The sequence below is a fragment of the Brachycentrus maculatus genome, unplaced genomic scaffold (genome assembly GCF_059751285.1).
Source record: "Brachycentrus maculatus isolate JH-2025_06_01 unplaced genomic scaffold, ASM5975128v1 h1tg000885l, whole genome shotgun sequence".
Classification (NCBI taxonomy): Eukaryota; Metazoa; Arthropoda; class Insecta; order Trichoptera; family Brachycentridae; genus Brachycentrus; species Brachycentrus maculatus.
In genome coordinates this window covers 47,906-64,854 of record NW_028281610.1, presented here as the reverse complement: position 1 = coordinate 64,854, position 16,949 = coordinate 47,906, and the positions used below count along the sequence as shown (strand labels likewise).

The following is a 16,949-nucleotide window of genomic DNA, read 5'->3' as shown; positions in this document are numbered from 1 at the left end:
CAAAAACCATTATTTCGGCTTTGCTAACATCTATCAGTAATGTAATCACTTTCCTTGCACACATTATGCACTTTTGTCACCAATGTCTTCATGTCTTCTCTCCTATCCAAGAAGAACAACATTGTCAGCACACAAAAGGCAACAGACAGGCAAATTGTTTATTCTAGCTCTGACATTTAAACTTTTCAGTTCTTTCATGCAATTAATTATCCATGTATAGATTAAACAGTCAAGGTTTAACACCTTTTGAGATGTTAAACCAGGTTGAAAATGAACCACTTACTCCAATGCATGCAGTGCTATCCTCATACAAGGCTGCAATGCCTTAGATAAGTTTGCAATGCCCTGGTTAACTCATATTAGCTGTAATGCATTGGATAACTCATATAAACAACTCCCAAAACTGTATCTCAATAAACAGCTTATTTTCATCTCACCAATAGATGTCTCTAGAGAAGTTCTAGTGATTCAAGAACAATGTTTCAAAATTGGTTCATATATATAGAACTTTCAAGAATTTGAGTAGTGTGGTTGTCAATAATGGATAGAATTGGTGAATGTCACATGTGTGTAAAGTGATCACTTAAACCAGCCTATGACGGTCGTCAGCCCTGTTAATGCCCAGACTTCCATATTCTTTTTCATCTTTGATGAGATGTCAAAAAATAATGTGAAAGAAGAATTGGAGATAATCCAGATTTGTAAACAAGTATTTGGACACACTCAAAATGAAGTGAATAAATAACCATTGTTATGTTTTCAGGACTAAAAGAAATGTTTTACTGCTTGTAAATTTCTGGGTAAAATATTTTCGATTTCAATCACAAGGGTAAAAAAGGCATTTCAATCACAAGGGTAAAAAGGTAAAAGTCATTATTTTCTTCATTACATATATTTTTTTAAACTTTTTGTATCGAAAAATATATAAAATAAATGCTATAAATATCAAGATAAAACATAAAACCTTTAATATCATTCAATAACAATTGCATTTACAATAGATTATTTCCAAATAATAAATGAGCTAAGAAAATACAAAGCATTAAAGAAATGTAAATTTATATTTATTTTCTTTTATCGTGAAATGCATACTTAAAATAATCGCGTTTAACATTATTTAAAATATGAATGGTTACAAGCAAATACTTTAATATGTATATATGCAAAATTCCACAAAAAACACAGGCGACAGTTGGGAAAACATTTTTATTATAGATATATACACACAGAGAGAATTAGAATGAGGTTTTCTGGATCAGTTCACATTTAAATGATTTAATATTTATTCTGCTTAGAATTGAAAATAACACTGTTAAGCACTTTAAAGAGATTAATCTAGCATTGCATGTGAATTTAAAAAATAGTATTCTACTTTTCACATTAAGATAAACAGTAAGACCTTGTTAAATGCGCAGGATATGTTTCAACAAGTTTAGTGTAAAGCAAGGTCATCTCAGCGCATAAATACTATGAAATGGGCCACGAGACTGCATATTTTTTTCTTGATAAAAAATATCAGCCTGCCAGTTTCGCTATGTATTTCATACAAAACCATATTCATTTTACATATGAACATATTAAATTATTAAGTATGTACAAGTAGTAGCAGTAGTAGTAGTAGTAGCAGTAGTAGTAGTAGTAGTACAAGTATATACAGCAAAATAATATCTTAAACTAAATTATTTTCTTCCACGATAATAGTAAAAGTAGCCATATTTCGTGAGAAGAAAAAATACTAAAACACCAGAAAATGCAGTAAATATGTTTTTTTCTAGTCACAACGACTTGGCAGCTTTGTTATCTGCACTTATCGAGTCCGAATTGTGAGTTTCACTGTCTGAACTCATCGACTCGGACTCTGATTTAAGAGTTTCGTTGTCCACACTCGTGGAGTCTGATTTAGGTGATTTTAATTTTTCATCCCCTGCAGCATTCAAAAATGGTACAATTTGAAACTTTATATTCCCACGTTTTACATGCTTCTGTTTTATTTCACCAAATTCAGACATCTCCGTTTGAATATCGGTGAAAATTTTTGCCTGAAATAAAAAAATGTATTTAAAGATAAGTTTAAAAAAAATCCTGGTGGCATTGCATATGCATTGGGATTGGGGTCTGCAACAGCAAATTTAGTTCATTGATCATGAGTAAGATCACTTTGCCTATGCCAATTGTTATAGCTGATCCAAGCGCAAGCTGTCACTTAATTAGTCTAGGATGCGTAGCTTTTTATGTATACTCTAAAGCAGGCATGTCAAACTCGCAGCCTGCGGGTCGCATGCAAGCCGCGAGTATTTTTTTGGGGTCCACGGATACCCGCGGTTATATTTTTCATTTAAATTCTTCATGGAATCATTTTTTTGTATGGGAGCATATGATATTCTATTACAAAATCATTAAGTTGGATCTACTGTACCTCATGTGACTGTCTTTGATAATAAATTATTCACTTAAAGTTAGATGAAAATGAAAAAAAGATATTTGAATTTTTTTATGTGGCCCGCCGGCGTACCCAAAATACCTTATGCGACCCTTGGTGCCTATTGAGTTTGACACCCCTGCTCTAGAGTTATATTATGCATTGATTTCTTACAGTCAGAATTTGTGTTCTATCCTTTTGAGAAAGCATAATTAGTGGAGTTCAAGAAGTAATGACTTGTGTAAGATAAAGTGTATGAGTCTCTTGAGAATAAATATATGGTGATGTGTAAACTTACAGAGAGTTCCGAGTTCTTTTCATCACCATTGATAACAACTCTAATTTCGTAAAACTTTTGCAGCCATTTAGACATTTTCTTCATGTGAGTTTGTAAATCATGACGTCCAATATTGGGAGACACAGGGAGAAACTTTTCTCCTTTAATAGATGGCTCTTTACGTGCTTCACGTTTTTCTTCTCGCCTTTTAAAATCCTCTAAATGATACTCTTGACCGGTCATCAACCTTCAATAATAAAAAAATAAAATTTAACTTGATAATGATAATTTAATAATATATTAATAAGATAAATCAAATATAACTTGCTTGTATACTGGTCTCAATGTTTTTGTGTCCAGGTCGACAATCTTAACTAGCTTTAATTCTCGTCGTTTGGATATTTTAACTGCCTCTGATAAATTGACAATTGATATTCCTTCATCCTGACCAATTAAAGTAATTTTTACATTTTCATCACCAACTTTTTTCTTAGGATTTGTAAGCCCAAAACCAGGTAGCTGTGTTTTAGTGGAGAAGACAGCGCAATTGTTGCAAAGTAATCTCACAATTGAAGTTTTTCCTATCGTTTGCAACATTTTATTTAATGTGATGATCGTTTACTTATACAAAGTTTTGACTTTTAATTAAATGTTATGACGACTCAAACAATAACCCCTAATATTTAACTGTCAAAAAAGATTGTTGATGGTTTGTTTGTTGCTTTCTCCATCTATGGTTTGTTGTGTTTTTTTATAAATAGAAATAAATCAGTGCCTACTAGATTGCGAGGGTAAGCTATGTACCTTCCTACAGTCTATTCACAGTTATTTTACCTCTAGTTTTATTATTATTATTTATTTGGTAGTTTAAATAATATTAAAAAAATAGAGATAAAATAACGGTGAACAGACTGTACATTTACCTACTGAGGTCACAGATTACAATTTTTTAATCCTTATGGTGCTAAAAACTTTTGCGTGTACCGGTGAAATGTATTTTGTACACCATAAGAAAATGTGATTTAAAAACGGGAAAAATGTGTATATTCCTAAATGTTGCTTTTATTGACTATAGTTGAAGTTGAAATGTAACAATTTTGTTTTGTAAGCTCTAGTATTTATCTAAAAAAAAAAAGGAAAAAACATCGCAAGAGGCCGCAATAGCTAGCGTAGTGACACAACCGATATGTGAGACGATCTGCGAAATGCTGGCGGAATAAACACACATGTTACGACATGAGCGTATATTAACAAAGCACGCTACACGCGCATACACAAAAACTTTTGTGTACTTGTGATTTCATTTCCGATTTTCTCACAAATTATTTATTTATTTTATATTCACTGCAAATGAATAACTGTATATTAAAATACTTTCATCTAATGCATAATTATATTACGGAGGAATATAAAAATTCTGAGCCCGTATTTATTACATTTTATATTGATATTCTCATTTTGAAATTCGAGTTGTAGTAAATACAAATCACCGGGAGGGGAAGATTAAATCTATTTATTAGCTAACTCCCCCCGAAGTAATTTATTTTTCGATTGTCCACTTCTCAATGGAGACAACATTTTTAAACTTTTTCTTACACAAAAGATATAATTGGATCTAGGGGTTTGATGGAATACGATGACACAAGTGAAGGAATTCAGGATGAATGACATTACTGCTATTTGAAAAGTAAATAGAGGAAAATTAATTGGAACTTTTAATTAAGAAGAGAAAAATATTCACGTAAAGCCGAAATCAAAAGATTATTTCACAATTATTTGTATTTAAATAGAAAAAAGTAAGTAGAAAAAGATTTATCATACTTTTATGTGAACAACCTTTACTAGTTTTTTTGTGTACGTAAGAACTTAGTTTACAGAACCAGAGAGTAAACAAACATGAATGATCAAACGCAGCCAAAAAATTATTATAAAAAGGCTTCGAGCATCGCGGACTGTCTCATTGTATTTCCGGTTCGCGCAATAAACACCTTGTTCTACGTGAGTATTCCTCGACCCCCATATCTATAAATTAATACAATATTTTTATATTTGCGAGAGCTACTTGTATGTATTTGTATACGTTTAATATTACTCGTATTTACGTAGCACACATAATAGTTTTCAATGGCGGTTTGGGCAACAATAAGTTGTTTGGTGTTCGCCACGTGTTTCCATATGATGATAACTTTTTAAAAACATTCGCGGTTTCCACCGGAGAGTCTTCAGTGACGGTCGTTTACGTCTGATCTTATAGTTTTCTCGTAAAATTATCTTTTATTTGTAGTCGGGAGTACTCTAATGTGATGGATGTTCTTGCAGAATGGCGGACGCAGCTCCTGCCGCTGGACGTGGTGGATTCCGTGGAGGGTTCGGCTCCCGTGGGGGAGATCGTGGTCGCGGGGGGCCGAGAGGTCGCGGCCGCGGGCGAGGGCGTGGACGCGGTCGCGGAAAGGAAGACCAGAAGGAATGGGTGCCCGTGACCAAGCTAGGACGCTTAGTCCGCGACGGCAAGATCCTGAAGTTAGAAGAGATCTATCTTTTCTCCCTTCCCATTAAAGAGTCTGAGATCATCGACTTTTTCATCGGCGGCACTGATCTGAAGGACGAGGTCTTGAAGATCATGCCTGTCCAGAAGCAGACGCGTGCCGGTCAGCGCACTCGCTTCAAGGCTTTCGTCGCCATCGGAGACAGCAAGGGACACATCGGTCTGGGAGTGAAGTGCAGCAAGGAAGTTGCCACCGCTATCCGGGGTGCCATCATCCTCGCCAAGCTGTCTGTCGTACCCGTCCGACGAGGCTACTGGGGTAACAAGATCGGAAAGCCCCACACCGTACCCTGCAAGGTAACTTAAATTTCTCCTTCGGTTCCTGTACAAACTAATTTTATTTAATAAAATATATTTTAAGTACTTTGAATTGAACTATGCTGATTATTCATTTATCATATCGTTCTTTTATATCAAGCCTAGAATGCTAAAAGGAATAGTAAAAAATAATTTTATATATAATAATTAACAATCTTAAGGTAAAAAAATCATCTGTACCTATTTTGAATACTCTTGCTTTTATTATAAATATATATAACAATTTTTAAACATGGTATTCTCGCCTTCAGTTATATACCCACTTTTATGCCATTTTTTTTAATGTTATATGATTATGTAAATAATTTTATGTTATATACCCACTTTTATGCCATACGTAAGATCTGGTTTTGTTTTCACTTTCAAATGTGGGATTTGGCAAGAAATTGGGTTGGTGCCATGAAACCTTATTCTCACCCAGGTTACTGAAATTACACTAAATAGTAAGATCTTACCTGCATCTAGAATAAGGTTACGTTGCACCAACCCAATTTGGTATCTAATTCAATTTTTTTTTTTTGTAATGTTCAATTCAAAGATTTGATTTGTGTATTTTTTTAAATATTTTATATGATGATACAAATTTTTATTCATTCGTGGTTTCCACTGGAGAGCAAAAGCTCGATGTCAGCTGCAATGCGTCTGATCTTCTCAATTATCAGCATTTGATTCCTCGGCTTATATTATATTCTGACAAGTTTTTCCTTCCTCCTTGTCGCAGGTGACTGGCAAGTGCGGCTCTGTGTCGGTGCGTCTGATCCCGGCTCCCCGCGGTACCGGAATCGTGTCCGGTCCCGTTCCCAAGAAGCTGCTGCAGATGTCGGGTATCGAGGACTGCTACACGTCGGCCCGCGGCTCCACCGCCACTCTGGGCAACTTCGCCAAGGCCACGTACGCTGCCATCGCCAAGACCTACGCCTTCCTCACCCCCGACCTGTGGAGAGACCTTCCCCTTGGCAAGACACCTTACCAAGAGTTTGCAGAGTACTTGGCTAAGCCTGTCAAAGTTCGCTTTGCTGAGAATGTCTAGAATTTGACTGCAAACAGTAAATAAACTGAATTGAGAACCTGAAACTTTGTTTTTATTATTTACTTACCATGTTTCTTTTCATAATCAAGTTTCCCACGTTTTGGATAACTAATCCATAACCCAATATTATATTGCAAAGATAACTATTAATTTATAAATACATTTCCTTACTAAAAGGAATTGATTCTTTTATTTGAAAGTTTTTTTGCCATTTTTTTGTTAAAAATATCGGTGACAAAATGCCCGATATGTTTTCCATTATTTTCTTCAAGTGTGAGTGAGATGGACTAGCAAATGTAATTTGATTTGCAATCTAAAACGGGGCTGTCCAAACTGGTTACAGTTCTGGGCCAATCCAAATTACAATGGATTGGAGGGCTGCAGAAATTAATACTTTTAGAAAAAATGCACATTTCGGGAATTCCCCTGATAATAGTGGCAACTTGTTGCTGCAGGAATAAACATTTATGGTGGGGACTATCTGAAGTTTATTTTATTTTATTGTGACATAACACATGATGCGAGCATTCGTAGTCAATACAGTGAGCTGAGCTCGTTCCGAGTGCTCCGTGAGATGTTCAGATGCTCGCTGCGAATGTTACGTTACCAAAATACTTTGGTCAGTTCCCACCTTTATTTATTGGGTGTTTTCAAAATTTAATAAACTTTTTAGGATGAAAATTTTCATTGTGATAGATCATAAACATTATTGTTATTTGGCATTTGTTATTTCAACTGTGGAATAACATGATTTAAATATAAAAATAAAACATTTGTATCAGGTCACTTTTTGTGGTGCATAAGATTACAGGTGGTTTATATTTAAAGGATCAAAAACATACTGCGGGCTGTGCTTTAGACAGCCCTGATCTAGAAGCAAAAATTTTATGCAAAACTGGAAATGAACAGGAATGATCTTACTAAACCGTATCCAAAAATTTCCATTGCATTCTCTTCCCCCTTACTGGTGTGACTTGTCCGATGCAAGATCTGTCATTCAATTGATCCGTTCTTAATGATACGGATACATTGGTGCGGATCTTTTGAATAACCAGCTCTAATTCAAGCATTAATGCTAGTGGACTGAAGGTCTGATGTTTCTCAGTAATGCGGCTTGAATAATTTTTTATCTAGGAAATTAAGTCCCATCAAAACTCAAGGGCACTGATAACTCACCGCTTCATGTGCCAGCCATTGCTGCCATATAAAAGTTTGAGAACCAGCAGACATTATCTATCCATATCAAGCATTATTATGGATTATGTAGGGGTGTCGGTTTCACAAAATAAATGAAAGATAAATATTTGTAACATATATTTTTATAAAAAATAGTATGAAACTGTAACAGAGTTGTTTAGTTCTCGAAATTTGTTTTTCACGCTTTATACACATATCAATCTCATTATTTTTTGTATTCCACGTTTAGAGTGCATTAAGAGATAAGTTTTTATAATATTCACCTCCATAGACAGTAATTAGGTTTGTCAGATTTGTATACTTAGGCATTAAAATCTTTAAGTTCCTTTTCAAAAAGTGATATAGTGTGATCACACACATCTTCTAAATCTTCGAGGCCTTTCTTTAATATTTCTACAGCGCTTACATTGAATGTTTGTATTCTGAAATTCATTTTAGTTTCGGCAGGATGAGGGACTGTGTAGCCACAAAACTGGACCTCGGGACTGAAAAAAGAAATACATGTATGTTCATTTTTCATATCTCCATTAGTAATGAGTCAAGTTGTGGTTTAGTTAGTGCCAGGGACTTAAAATCTAAGGTTCAATACTCCATCCTCTCTCTTCATTTCTTTTTTTTAAATATAAAACTTATAAAACTTTTTAAAAGAGGTTGCCACACAATAGTTTTCTTAGCAATGTATCAGCATCGCCTCAATTTGACTTCTTTATTTAGAGTTCCATATGGCAACATTTGCCTTGCAAAAAGCTAGTGAACTGCATGCAGTGTGTAGACAGGTTGATGCGGTGTTGCCAGTCTATGGTCCCTGAGCTTACAATATCTCATTTCCCTCTGGTCTTCCCATTCTCTTTCTTTTTATCAAGTTCCATAGCTAACGAAATGGCAAATTGAGGCAAAACAAAAAAGAGTGCTCTCCTTTCTGAGCAACTGCAAATAAAAATGAATTCAATGCATGTTTATTGATGGTGTGCCCTAACAAAGAGATGTGAAGCTTACACTGTATTTATGAGAGCAGGTTTAAGTGGTGAAGATGCTGATGTGGCATTGAGGTGATAAGAGTAGGATAATCTTTAGTTTTGACTTATTTTTGTATTACGATCCTCTTCTGTAATGTAGTGATTATCACTATTGGCTAACGTTTAAGAAGACCTGGGGTTGAAATGAATGTAAATGATTTTTTCAGGGTAATATTCATTAAATATTACCCTGGACTAGTAATAAGCATGCACATGTGAGGAGAATGGAACCATTCAGACTCCCCTACATTGCACAGCACGGCCAACCTCAAGGTAGACGATTCCCAGGCAGACCACCAAAGAGATAGATAGACAGCTGAGAATCAATATCGCAGGAGGCTAATCCTTCTTAAAAACAGTTCACAATGTCTACACCAAGTAGAAGAATAAGAAGTAAGAATGGCAATTATGGAATTAAAAAGAACTATTTTTCTTAAGTGTAGGAATGACCTTGTCATTATCATCCATAATGATCAAGTTAACATTATACCAAATCGGTGAAGTGACCGAAATACCATTGGGTGCGAAAGAGGGTCACAAACATAAGTATTATGATGTATCTTTTTTTTTTAAAAGAGAAATATTTGTGCTTTTATTATTTACACAAACATTTCAATTTCATACTATTGCTGTAAGCCTAAGCGGCTCATTGTTAGAAATAGGTATTAAATTGTGGTAGAGTGGGTTCAAACCGAGAAACTCTGACTTAAGAGTCCGCGACACTAACCACGGGACCACAACCCGACACTTATTATTAACTTCATTCATTATTAATCACTTATTTGTTTTTATGATGTGAAATTACCCTCGAAAGCCAACAATATTATGCTTTTACTTGATTCCATTCAAAAGCAGAAAATGTACCTGGTCTCTGACATTTAATTTGAACACTTGAAACTGTTTTAACCCGTGAAACACAGTAAAGGAAACCTCTGAATAGATTATCAGTATAAATAGGTTTGTAAGACGGGTGTGAACTTACTATCTGGAAATAATGCATTTTAAGGCATTCCCAAGAGTATGTCCTTCATCTTGAAAAACAAATGTTCGGCAGGTATGCCCACCATCTTCGTCTCCCGGTAACTAGAAAAAAAGATAATTATTTTTATGTCAATATAATACACATCGATTTAAAATAGTTCGGTTTGTAAAATGTTTCCCAATCGACTGTGAAAAAAAAATTACTTAACAAATTGATTTAAAACATGAGTTTTATTGACAAAATTTATACAGAATATAAAATGGATACTTGCTTCTGAAATCATTTTGTGATTCAACTAAAATACAAGAAGTTATTTTATATATATTTCGCGAGATTTGTTCTACTTCTAGTGAACTTATTTCAAAAATACAAAATTAAAATAATGTGCAGGTTATTTTTTGTGTTGACAGTTTTTGACACATGGTTTTAGCCACAGACTATTAAATTATAGAGTTTTAGTGTAGTTTGAATTTAGAAGAAAATAATGCCTACACAGTACCCACCGACGCATTCCCAACTGTAAGGATAGGCACACAGCACATATACAGTCCATAAAAAGCGACTAAGGAACATTGAAATGTTTATAAGATATAAATAAATAATATTTTGGTTGTTTCGTTTCTAGAATAAAAACACCTATAACTAACAAATAAACAAGAAAATAATAAAAAATAATAAATCCCTTACTGCACCCCAATGGTGCATGGGGCACTGCTTCATATAAACGCAGTGTTATCTCGATCGATTACACATGAAGGAAAGGTCAGCCCTCCACTTCAGGTACCACTCCAGTGTAATATTGAATAAATATTAGAGTGAAAAAATCACTTATATTCATTAAACCCCCCTGGGAATAGAACTCGGGACCTCCAGAATGGTAGCCGGTAGAACGGTTGTCCGCCTCCGTAGTGTAATGGTCAACAAGAAAATACCCGAATAAAATAGTCATGATATATTTAAACGGCTTTACAATTCGTAAAAATCACAGTAATAATTAAATTTGGTCATGGTGCTGATTTTTTTATTGTAATGTTTTTTTTTTACAAATAATACGGGTTTTGTATGGAAAAAAATCATTCCAAACATGGGTTTTAAGAGAAAAAAATCTAAAAAAAAGATGAGTGTGACGTATAATTGCGGTGTATTTCAATATTTTCGCAATTATGAAAGTAATAATCCAAATGCCACTTTTATTCCTAATGAACATTACATACTACTTTGTATTATATTTGATATCAACTATTTATTATTAACTTAATAAATAAATAAAAAACAGATAAATTGAGTTTTTAGCGTTTCTAAGCTTAATCTACTTTTCGCGATCTATTATTTTTTGGTCATTGCTTTGAAAACATATTTGTTCAGGTCGTATTATTTTTGATAGTATTTTACCATAAATACACAAAGCAGAAGAAAACGTTCACATGTGAATAAAAACAATTTTTAATGCAGCATTATTTTAATGATGTAATTTCACAAATATGAGAATTAAAAAACATGCATTAGGTTAAAAGAATGAAATAAGAAACTTCATCTTACGCATTACGGTAGCATATAAAACAATTTTTTATTTTTATATAATCGATTTACATATTTATCCAAGTGCATATATTTATTAGCCTGCATTTCGCCAATATATTTATGTAACTTCTGCGGTTTAGTGGATGTATGGCGGAATAGGTATTTGAATAGAATGATATAATGTGTATGGGGAGCATATTTTTTTGTTGCAATGTTTCGGACGTGGCTATAACTATACATTTTGACATTTTTCTTTTGACGTTTGTTGCACTTTCGCCGCGTTAGGTTATGTTTGTAATGTGTAATTTAAGGCAGTTTTAAAATGTTTTATTTGCAACTAACGACAGTGTTTATTTATGGAGGATGTTTGGCGATCTCCGGATTTCTACTGGTTCGATTTTTATCTATTTTAAATGCTATGAATATCTTTTATAAATATGTAAACTTGTTGATATTTCTGTCTCTTGTTTTTTTTAGATGTGCTTAATAATTCTAGTATTTACTAAACCATATCCGAGTGTGAAAAGGTATAAGGACGAGAAATATTTCAAAGATCATGATTCAGGAGAAAATATAGAATTTCCTTCATTATCAGACCCGCCATCGATAAATTTAAGTGTGGTAGTTCCTGCCTATGATGAAGAAGTGCGATGTAAGTTGAAAGTTATAAAGTGGTTTTTAATCCACGCTTCGGATTTGTGGTATTTATTTCATTTCTTCTCCTTCTTTTTCAGTACCCCCAATGCTTGATGAATGCATACAGTTTTTGGAACTTAGGGTTAAAGAAAATCCTAAATATAAATACGAAATTATTGTTGTGAGCGATGGAAGTCGTGATAATACAGTTTCTGTCGCGAGTCGTTTTTCCAAGAAGTATGGAGTTGAGAAAGTTCGTGTTTTGGATTTAATCGAAAACCGAGGAAAAGGTGGCGCTGTTAAGTTGGTTAGTATTTAATTTGTAATAATAAAATGTCGATTTGAGATGTTAGGCATCACCATGATGTGTAATTTAAGCTAGATTTAAGTTTTGTACTGACATATAGTGGAACTGCATTTTATGTAATAAAATAACTGTGTTTTGTTGACCTAACTAAAGCTTTTGATAGAGTTCTCCTGGAAGATGTTTTAGACATTCTGAAAGAGAAGAATAGTAAGTAAGAGTAAATCTACAAACTCTCAGGCATAGCCTCTATAAACGATCAATTGGTCGCATAAATGATGTAAAAATGGACAATTTTACTTACTCTGTGAGGTATATATACCCTTCGACTTAGGTGAATGTGAGTGCTTTAACTTTTAAGCAAAAGATTTCTTAGACAAAAAACAGTAGTTTAACATGGAGGTTTTAAATACAAAATTCATATGAAAAGTTAATCTATATTTAATTAATCAAAGTTAACAAATACACTGTCAACTTGATATCTGCCATTTTCCAGGGCGTCATGAGTTCCAGAGGTGCTTTGATTCTCTTCGCGGATGCTGATGGAGCCACAAAATTTTCAGAATTTACAAAACTGGAAGGAAGCTTGACAAAATATTTTGGCAAAAATTATATCTCTGAACCAGAAACTGTTGCTGAAAAGTCAGCAATTGCTATCGGATCACGAGCACATTTAGAGGATGAATCTATTGCCTCGAGGAGTATGTTTAGGTGGGTTTTATCGAGATATATTGTTGATTTATACCTTTCTTTAATATGTTGGTTGACTGACATATTTCATGTTTTAAGTATAGGAAAGATACAAAATAACTTTCTTCAGATGTCTTTACTTCAGAGAATACGGCTGATTTTCTAAACGAAATGATAGATATGACCAGACTTGAATCGAGTTGCAACATCACATCGCTGTCTTGCACCTAAAAATTACTAAATGGATGCATTAGTCTGTGGGAAATGCGTGAGACAATATCTCTGTGTCCCTGATAGTTTTATCAAAGCACACCAACAGATGTCATTGTTATGCCAGTTAGAAATATGATTTTTCTTGCAAATCAGCTCTCTCTGGACATTTGCGTAATCCACTTGTCCCTTGAACCACTCGCAAGAATTTGTTGAAATGTAATTAAGTAGTTAAATAAAAGTTTGTTTTATTTTTTACAGGACTGTTTTGATGTACGGTTTCCACTTTTTGGTCTGGCTTTTTGCTGTACGCGGAATTAAAGATACGCAATGTGGATTTAAAGTTCTGACTAGACAAGCAGCGAGGGTCTGTTTTATGAACATGCATGTCGAGCGATGGTAAGTAATGTTAATTTACGCTAATAAATACTTGTTTCCGATTTAATTTAAATTATTTTCACGAGTGTGAATTGTCAAGCAAATAAGTCCTGAATTTTTATGCTGCTTAGAGAACAGAATACTTATATAAAAACTTTGGGGATAAATCAATTTTCATATTTGGTATTATGGCATTACGTTTTGGGATGTAATCTGTTTTTGACAATGTTTGATTTGGGAGCCATTGAGATTTTAAGGTATTGTGATTTTGAGCTGTTTAGACATTAAACTATCGGAGTTTAGTTCTGGCAATTGAACACCTGTTTGTTTATAATATTATCATATAATTGATTGCTTGTAATAATCCTTTTGGTTGTAGGGCATTTGATGTTGAACTGCTATATATTGCCCAGCAGTTTGATATCCTTATAGCGGAGGAAGCAGTTTACTGGACCGAAATTGAGGGATCTAAAGTAACTCCCATATGGTCCTGGCTTCAAATGGGAATGGATTTGGGCCTCATCTGGCTGCGCTACCGAATAGGAGCGTGGAAACTCCGAAAGGCTGAATAGATTAGATTAGTCAATTCTAAATTGTGATCCAGTCAAATTTAGTGGCTTTCCATATATTCTTTTCGCACATCATTCCTGTGTTTTTGCACTATCTTAGTAAGAGTAATGGTTTTGGTTGCTTTTGTTCTAAATAAACTATTAGTAGTACAATAGCCACTTGAAACAAAGAATAAGAAAAAATACATTAATAAAGACATTGTCTCGAAAATTTTTATAACATTAATTTTTATAATTATATTATACTACGTATTATATTTCTTTTAAAATATGCATTTCTTAGCTTAATACGAATATAATAATTATTAACCGTGATTTTTTTAAAACTAGGTAGTTTGTGATATAAATACATAATTGCATAAATCATATTTTGATGACAGTTTACTTCTATATTTTTTTGTTGATCTGTTTATGGTAAAATTTTGTAATATTGTAGAAGGAAAAATGCTTTATATCCAAATATTAAAATATATTACAAATGAATTGTCAACTTTATTAATGTTTCACCCATTTTACATCCCTTAAACTCATTTCAATAAGGCCCACTCAATTAAATAATATGGCTGTATTAACATACTAAGGGAAAGGTATTTACCCGTACCCGTTAGATCGATTGATGCGTAAGGATGCGTAGGGTATTTTTACTTTCTGCGCCGGCCTCATTTCAAAGTCAGAAAAGAAGGAATTATATTATGTTTTCATATGAATATTATCTACCAATTTTTTTGTTAAGGTCTAAACTATAAGTACACCATAAGTAAGTCATTATAAAAAGTACTTTTGGGATAATTTGGACAGTATAGTAATTGTCAATTAGATATATAATATGCTATAAGGCATATCTATAACAGTGAGTGGCTGTCAGTTTTTGGATTTGATCATTACTTAAAGCAATCATTATCTTAATACAATCAATCAGTGCACAAATTTGATTGCGTATTCCATATCTGACAATTTGGCATTGCAAACATGAGCTGGAAATGTTTTTTAGTGTGGTGGTTTGACTTTGTGAGGAAAAACAGCGCAGTACACAGCAACTCATGTTCACAACTGTCATCAAAAAAAGACAATTTGGTTGGCTAGGCCATGACACTATGATATCAAGTTTGCTTCTTTTATAAGGCATAAAAGAGGCAAATATAAAAGAGGCAAACTTGATTCCTTCTGCCCAGGACAGTCCACCAGTGACAGTTTGTCAGCAGTTCTGTCTGAACCTCGTGATGCAGACCTGACTTGGGAGGATGCAAAAGAGCTGGCAGTCAGCGGAAGAGACTGGAGGTAGTTTGTAGACTATATGCTCGACATAAAGAGCGGATATGGATGTATGATTTTTTTGACGATTTGACATCAAAAACTTAAGCTGGAAAGAAATACATATAAATTGAGAACAAATCACGAATACTATCCCGTTTGGGTCTCCCTGGCGTTGACTATCATTTGAGAGTAATTGTCCTTGTCTTGGGCAGCTCTAAATAGCGCCTCGACTGTCCTGATATTTTCCAGAGACAGGAGATTTGTCCTTTAGTGTTAGAAGATTTTATTGTTTAAATAAAATAAAAAATATACTAACTTATATGATGAGGATAGTTTCTTTAGCAATGCCGTTTTATATTAACACATTGTTTGCGGGATGCACTTAAAAGCGTCTTTTACATACTGTTGGTAAAAAGGGGGAGACGCTTGTAAGCGTTTTATTTGCTTACTCTTGGTAGAGCGCGAGAGACAACAAAATACATTGTACAGATGGAAATTGGGTTTGAGGTTACTTGTCATTAGTATACTGAGGGTCGGACGGCAAACTGTCTGAGTATAGTTAGGGTCGGGGTTCATGGGAAAACCTCCTGCAAAGTATGTGTTAAAAGGTTTTTAAAATCCATGCTTTCAGCAGTTTAAGCTTGTTAGTTACTTAGGTGGATTTTGGTGTTAGAATCGATTCCAACCCTTGTACAAAGGTGATCTTTTTTGCTTGTGCGTTTCAAGTGTTGTAGTGATATCTTGTAGATCTTGAGATGTAGTTTTCGAAAATGCATCTATATTGCAAAAGCAATTCCACAATATATGGGATTGCTAACTATTTCTATTTTTGTTAACTATTGATAATGACACCAGAAGAAGAATGTACAATATAGTTATATCTCTAATGCTGGATCTGTTCATTACTTGTAAGTAGGTAGGTATCAATTATCATTAAATTTATAAAACAAATAATATTCTCAGTTTTTACCTCTTACTTCTTAAGATGCCACTCATAAATGATGCAAGGTAATAGAGTTAATTTCCATGTCCTTGTAATAAATGTTTCTGTTAGACATGTTTACTATAATGTTAATATTATACATTAATGACATTAAATAAATTAAATGACTTGCATTATCTGCTTACGTGCAATATGCAAATGATTTTTATTGTCATATAATGTTTTCAATGTCTAAATACTATTAGAGATATAATAATATCTATTATCATATTATCGTACATAATTATATTGATCTCATTTCTTGATTTTATTTACTTATTTAAACTTCTTGTACAAAATATATTTCGTATTATTTTTTGACATCTCATCAAAGATGAAGAACCTGGAGATCTGGGCTGACGACCGTCATAGGCAGGTTTAAGTCATCACTTTACACACGTGCAACGTTCACCCATTATTGAAAACCACACTACTCAAATTCTTGGAAGTTCTATATTCATGAACCAATTTCGAAACGTTGTTCTTAAATCATCCGAACTTCACTAGAGACATCTATTGGTGAGATGAAAAGAAGCTTTTTTATTGAGCAGAAACTCTTTTATTAGTACCTATGTGAGATCCGAACCCTGGATTATAATCACATACATGAGAAACGCCAGA

At 33.8% G+C, this 16,949-nt stretch overlaps 4 protein-coding genes across 4 annotated transcripts; 2 read left to right on the top strand and 2 right to left on the bottom strand.

Moving 5' to 3' along the window:
* Positions 1-1,063: 1,063 nt before the first annotated feature.
* mIF3 (mitochondrial translation initiation factor 3) lies at positions 1,064-3,411 on the bottom strand. Its single transcript, XM_088275504.1, has 3 exons — positions 3,025-3,411; positions 2,718-2,943; positions 1,064-2,039 (listed from the first exon to the last, which is right to left on the bottom strand). The coding sequence occupies exons 1-3, from the start codon at positions 3,291-3,293 to the stop codon at positions 1,776-1,778; spliced, it is 759 nt and encodes a 252-aa protein (XP_088131630.1). The 5' UTR covers positions 3,294-3,411; the 3' UTR covers positions 1,064-1,775.
* A 1,214-nt stretch (positions 3,412-4,625) lies between these two features.
* Positions 4,626-6,633, top strand: LOC148299913 (small ribosomal subunit protein uS5-like). Its single transcript, XM_088275505.1, has 3 exons — positions 4,626-4,694; positions 5,016-5,538; positions 6,281-6,633. Exons 2-3 carry the CDS (start codon positions 5,017-5,019, stop codon positions 6,587-6,589), a joined length of 831 nt encoding a protein of 276 aa, XP_088131631.1. The 5' UTR covers positions 4,626-4,694; position 5,016; the 3' UTR covers positions 6,590-6,633.
* A 1,255-nt stretch (positions 6,634-7,888) lies between these two features.
* On the bottom strand, positions 7,889-10,208 carry Polr1D (RNA polymerases I and III subunit AC2 l(2)37Cg). Its single transcript, XM_088275506.1, has 3 exons — positions 10,056-10,208; positions 9,785-9,885; positions 7,889-8,271 (listed from the first exon to the last, which is right to left on the bottom strand). Exons 1-3 carry the CDS (start codon positions 10,065-10,067, stop codon positions 8,088-8,090), a joined length of 297 nt encoding a protein of 98 aa, XP_088131632.1. The 5' UTR covers positions 10,068-10,208; the 3' UTR covers positions 7,889-8,087.
* A 996-nt stretch (positions 10,209-11,204) lies between these two features.
* LOC148299911 (dolichyl-phosphate beta-glucosyltransferase-like) lies at positions 11,205-14,486 on the top strand. The gene is made up of 6 exons (XM_088275495.1): positions 11,205-11,696; positions 11,783-11,957; positions 12,040-12,248; positions 12,742-12,956; positions 13,407-13,544; positions 13,903-14,486. Exons 1-6 carry the CDS (start codon positions 11,628-11,630, stop codon positions 14,093-14,095), a joined length of 999 nt encoding a protein of 332 aa, XP_088131621.1. The 5' UTR covers positions 11,205-11,627; the 3' UTR covers positions 14,096-14,486.
* The last annotated feature ends 2,463 nt before the right edge of the window (positions 14,487-16,949 follow it).

Bases quoted from the DNA above. Each gene is read 5' to 3' on its own strand.
- LOC148299913 (XM_088275505.1), top strand. From the start codon at position 5,017: ATGGCGGACGCAGCTCCTGCCGCTGGACGTGGTGGATTCCGTGGAGGG. The intron at 5,539-6,280 runs GTAACTTAAATT...TCCTTGTCGCAG, and splicing joins CCCACACCGTACCCTGCAAG to GTGACTGGCAAGTGCGGCTC.
- Polr1D (XM_088275506.1), bottom strand. The intron at 8,272-9,784 runs GTAAGTTCACAC...TTCTTTTTTCAG, and splicing joins AAATGCATTATTTCCAGATA to TCCCGAGGTCCAGTTTTGTG.
- LOC148299911 (XM_088275495.1), top strand. From the start codon at position 11,628: ATGTTTTATTTGCAACTAACGACAGTGTTTATTTATGGAGGATGTTTG. The intron at 11,697-11,782 runs GTTCGATTTTTA...TGTTTTTTTTAG, and splicing joins CGATCTCCGGATTTCTACTG to ATGTGCTTAATAATTCTAGT. The intron at 12,957-13,406 runs GTGGGTTTTATC...TATTTTTTACAG, and splicing joins GCCTCGAGGAGTATGTTTAG to GACTGTTTTGATGTACGGTT.
- mIF3 (XM_088275504.1), bottom strand. From the start codon at position 3,293: ATGTTGCAAACGATAGGAAAAACTTCAATTGTGAGATTACTTTGCAAC. The intron at 2,944-3,024 runs GCAAGTTATATT...TTATTATTGAAG, and splicing joins ACATTGAGACCAGTATACAA to GTTGATGACCGGTCAAGAGT. The intron at 2,040-2,717 runs GTAAGTTTACAC...TTTTTATTTCAG, and splicing joins AAAAGAACTCGGAACTCTCT to GCAAAAATTTTCACCGATAT.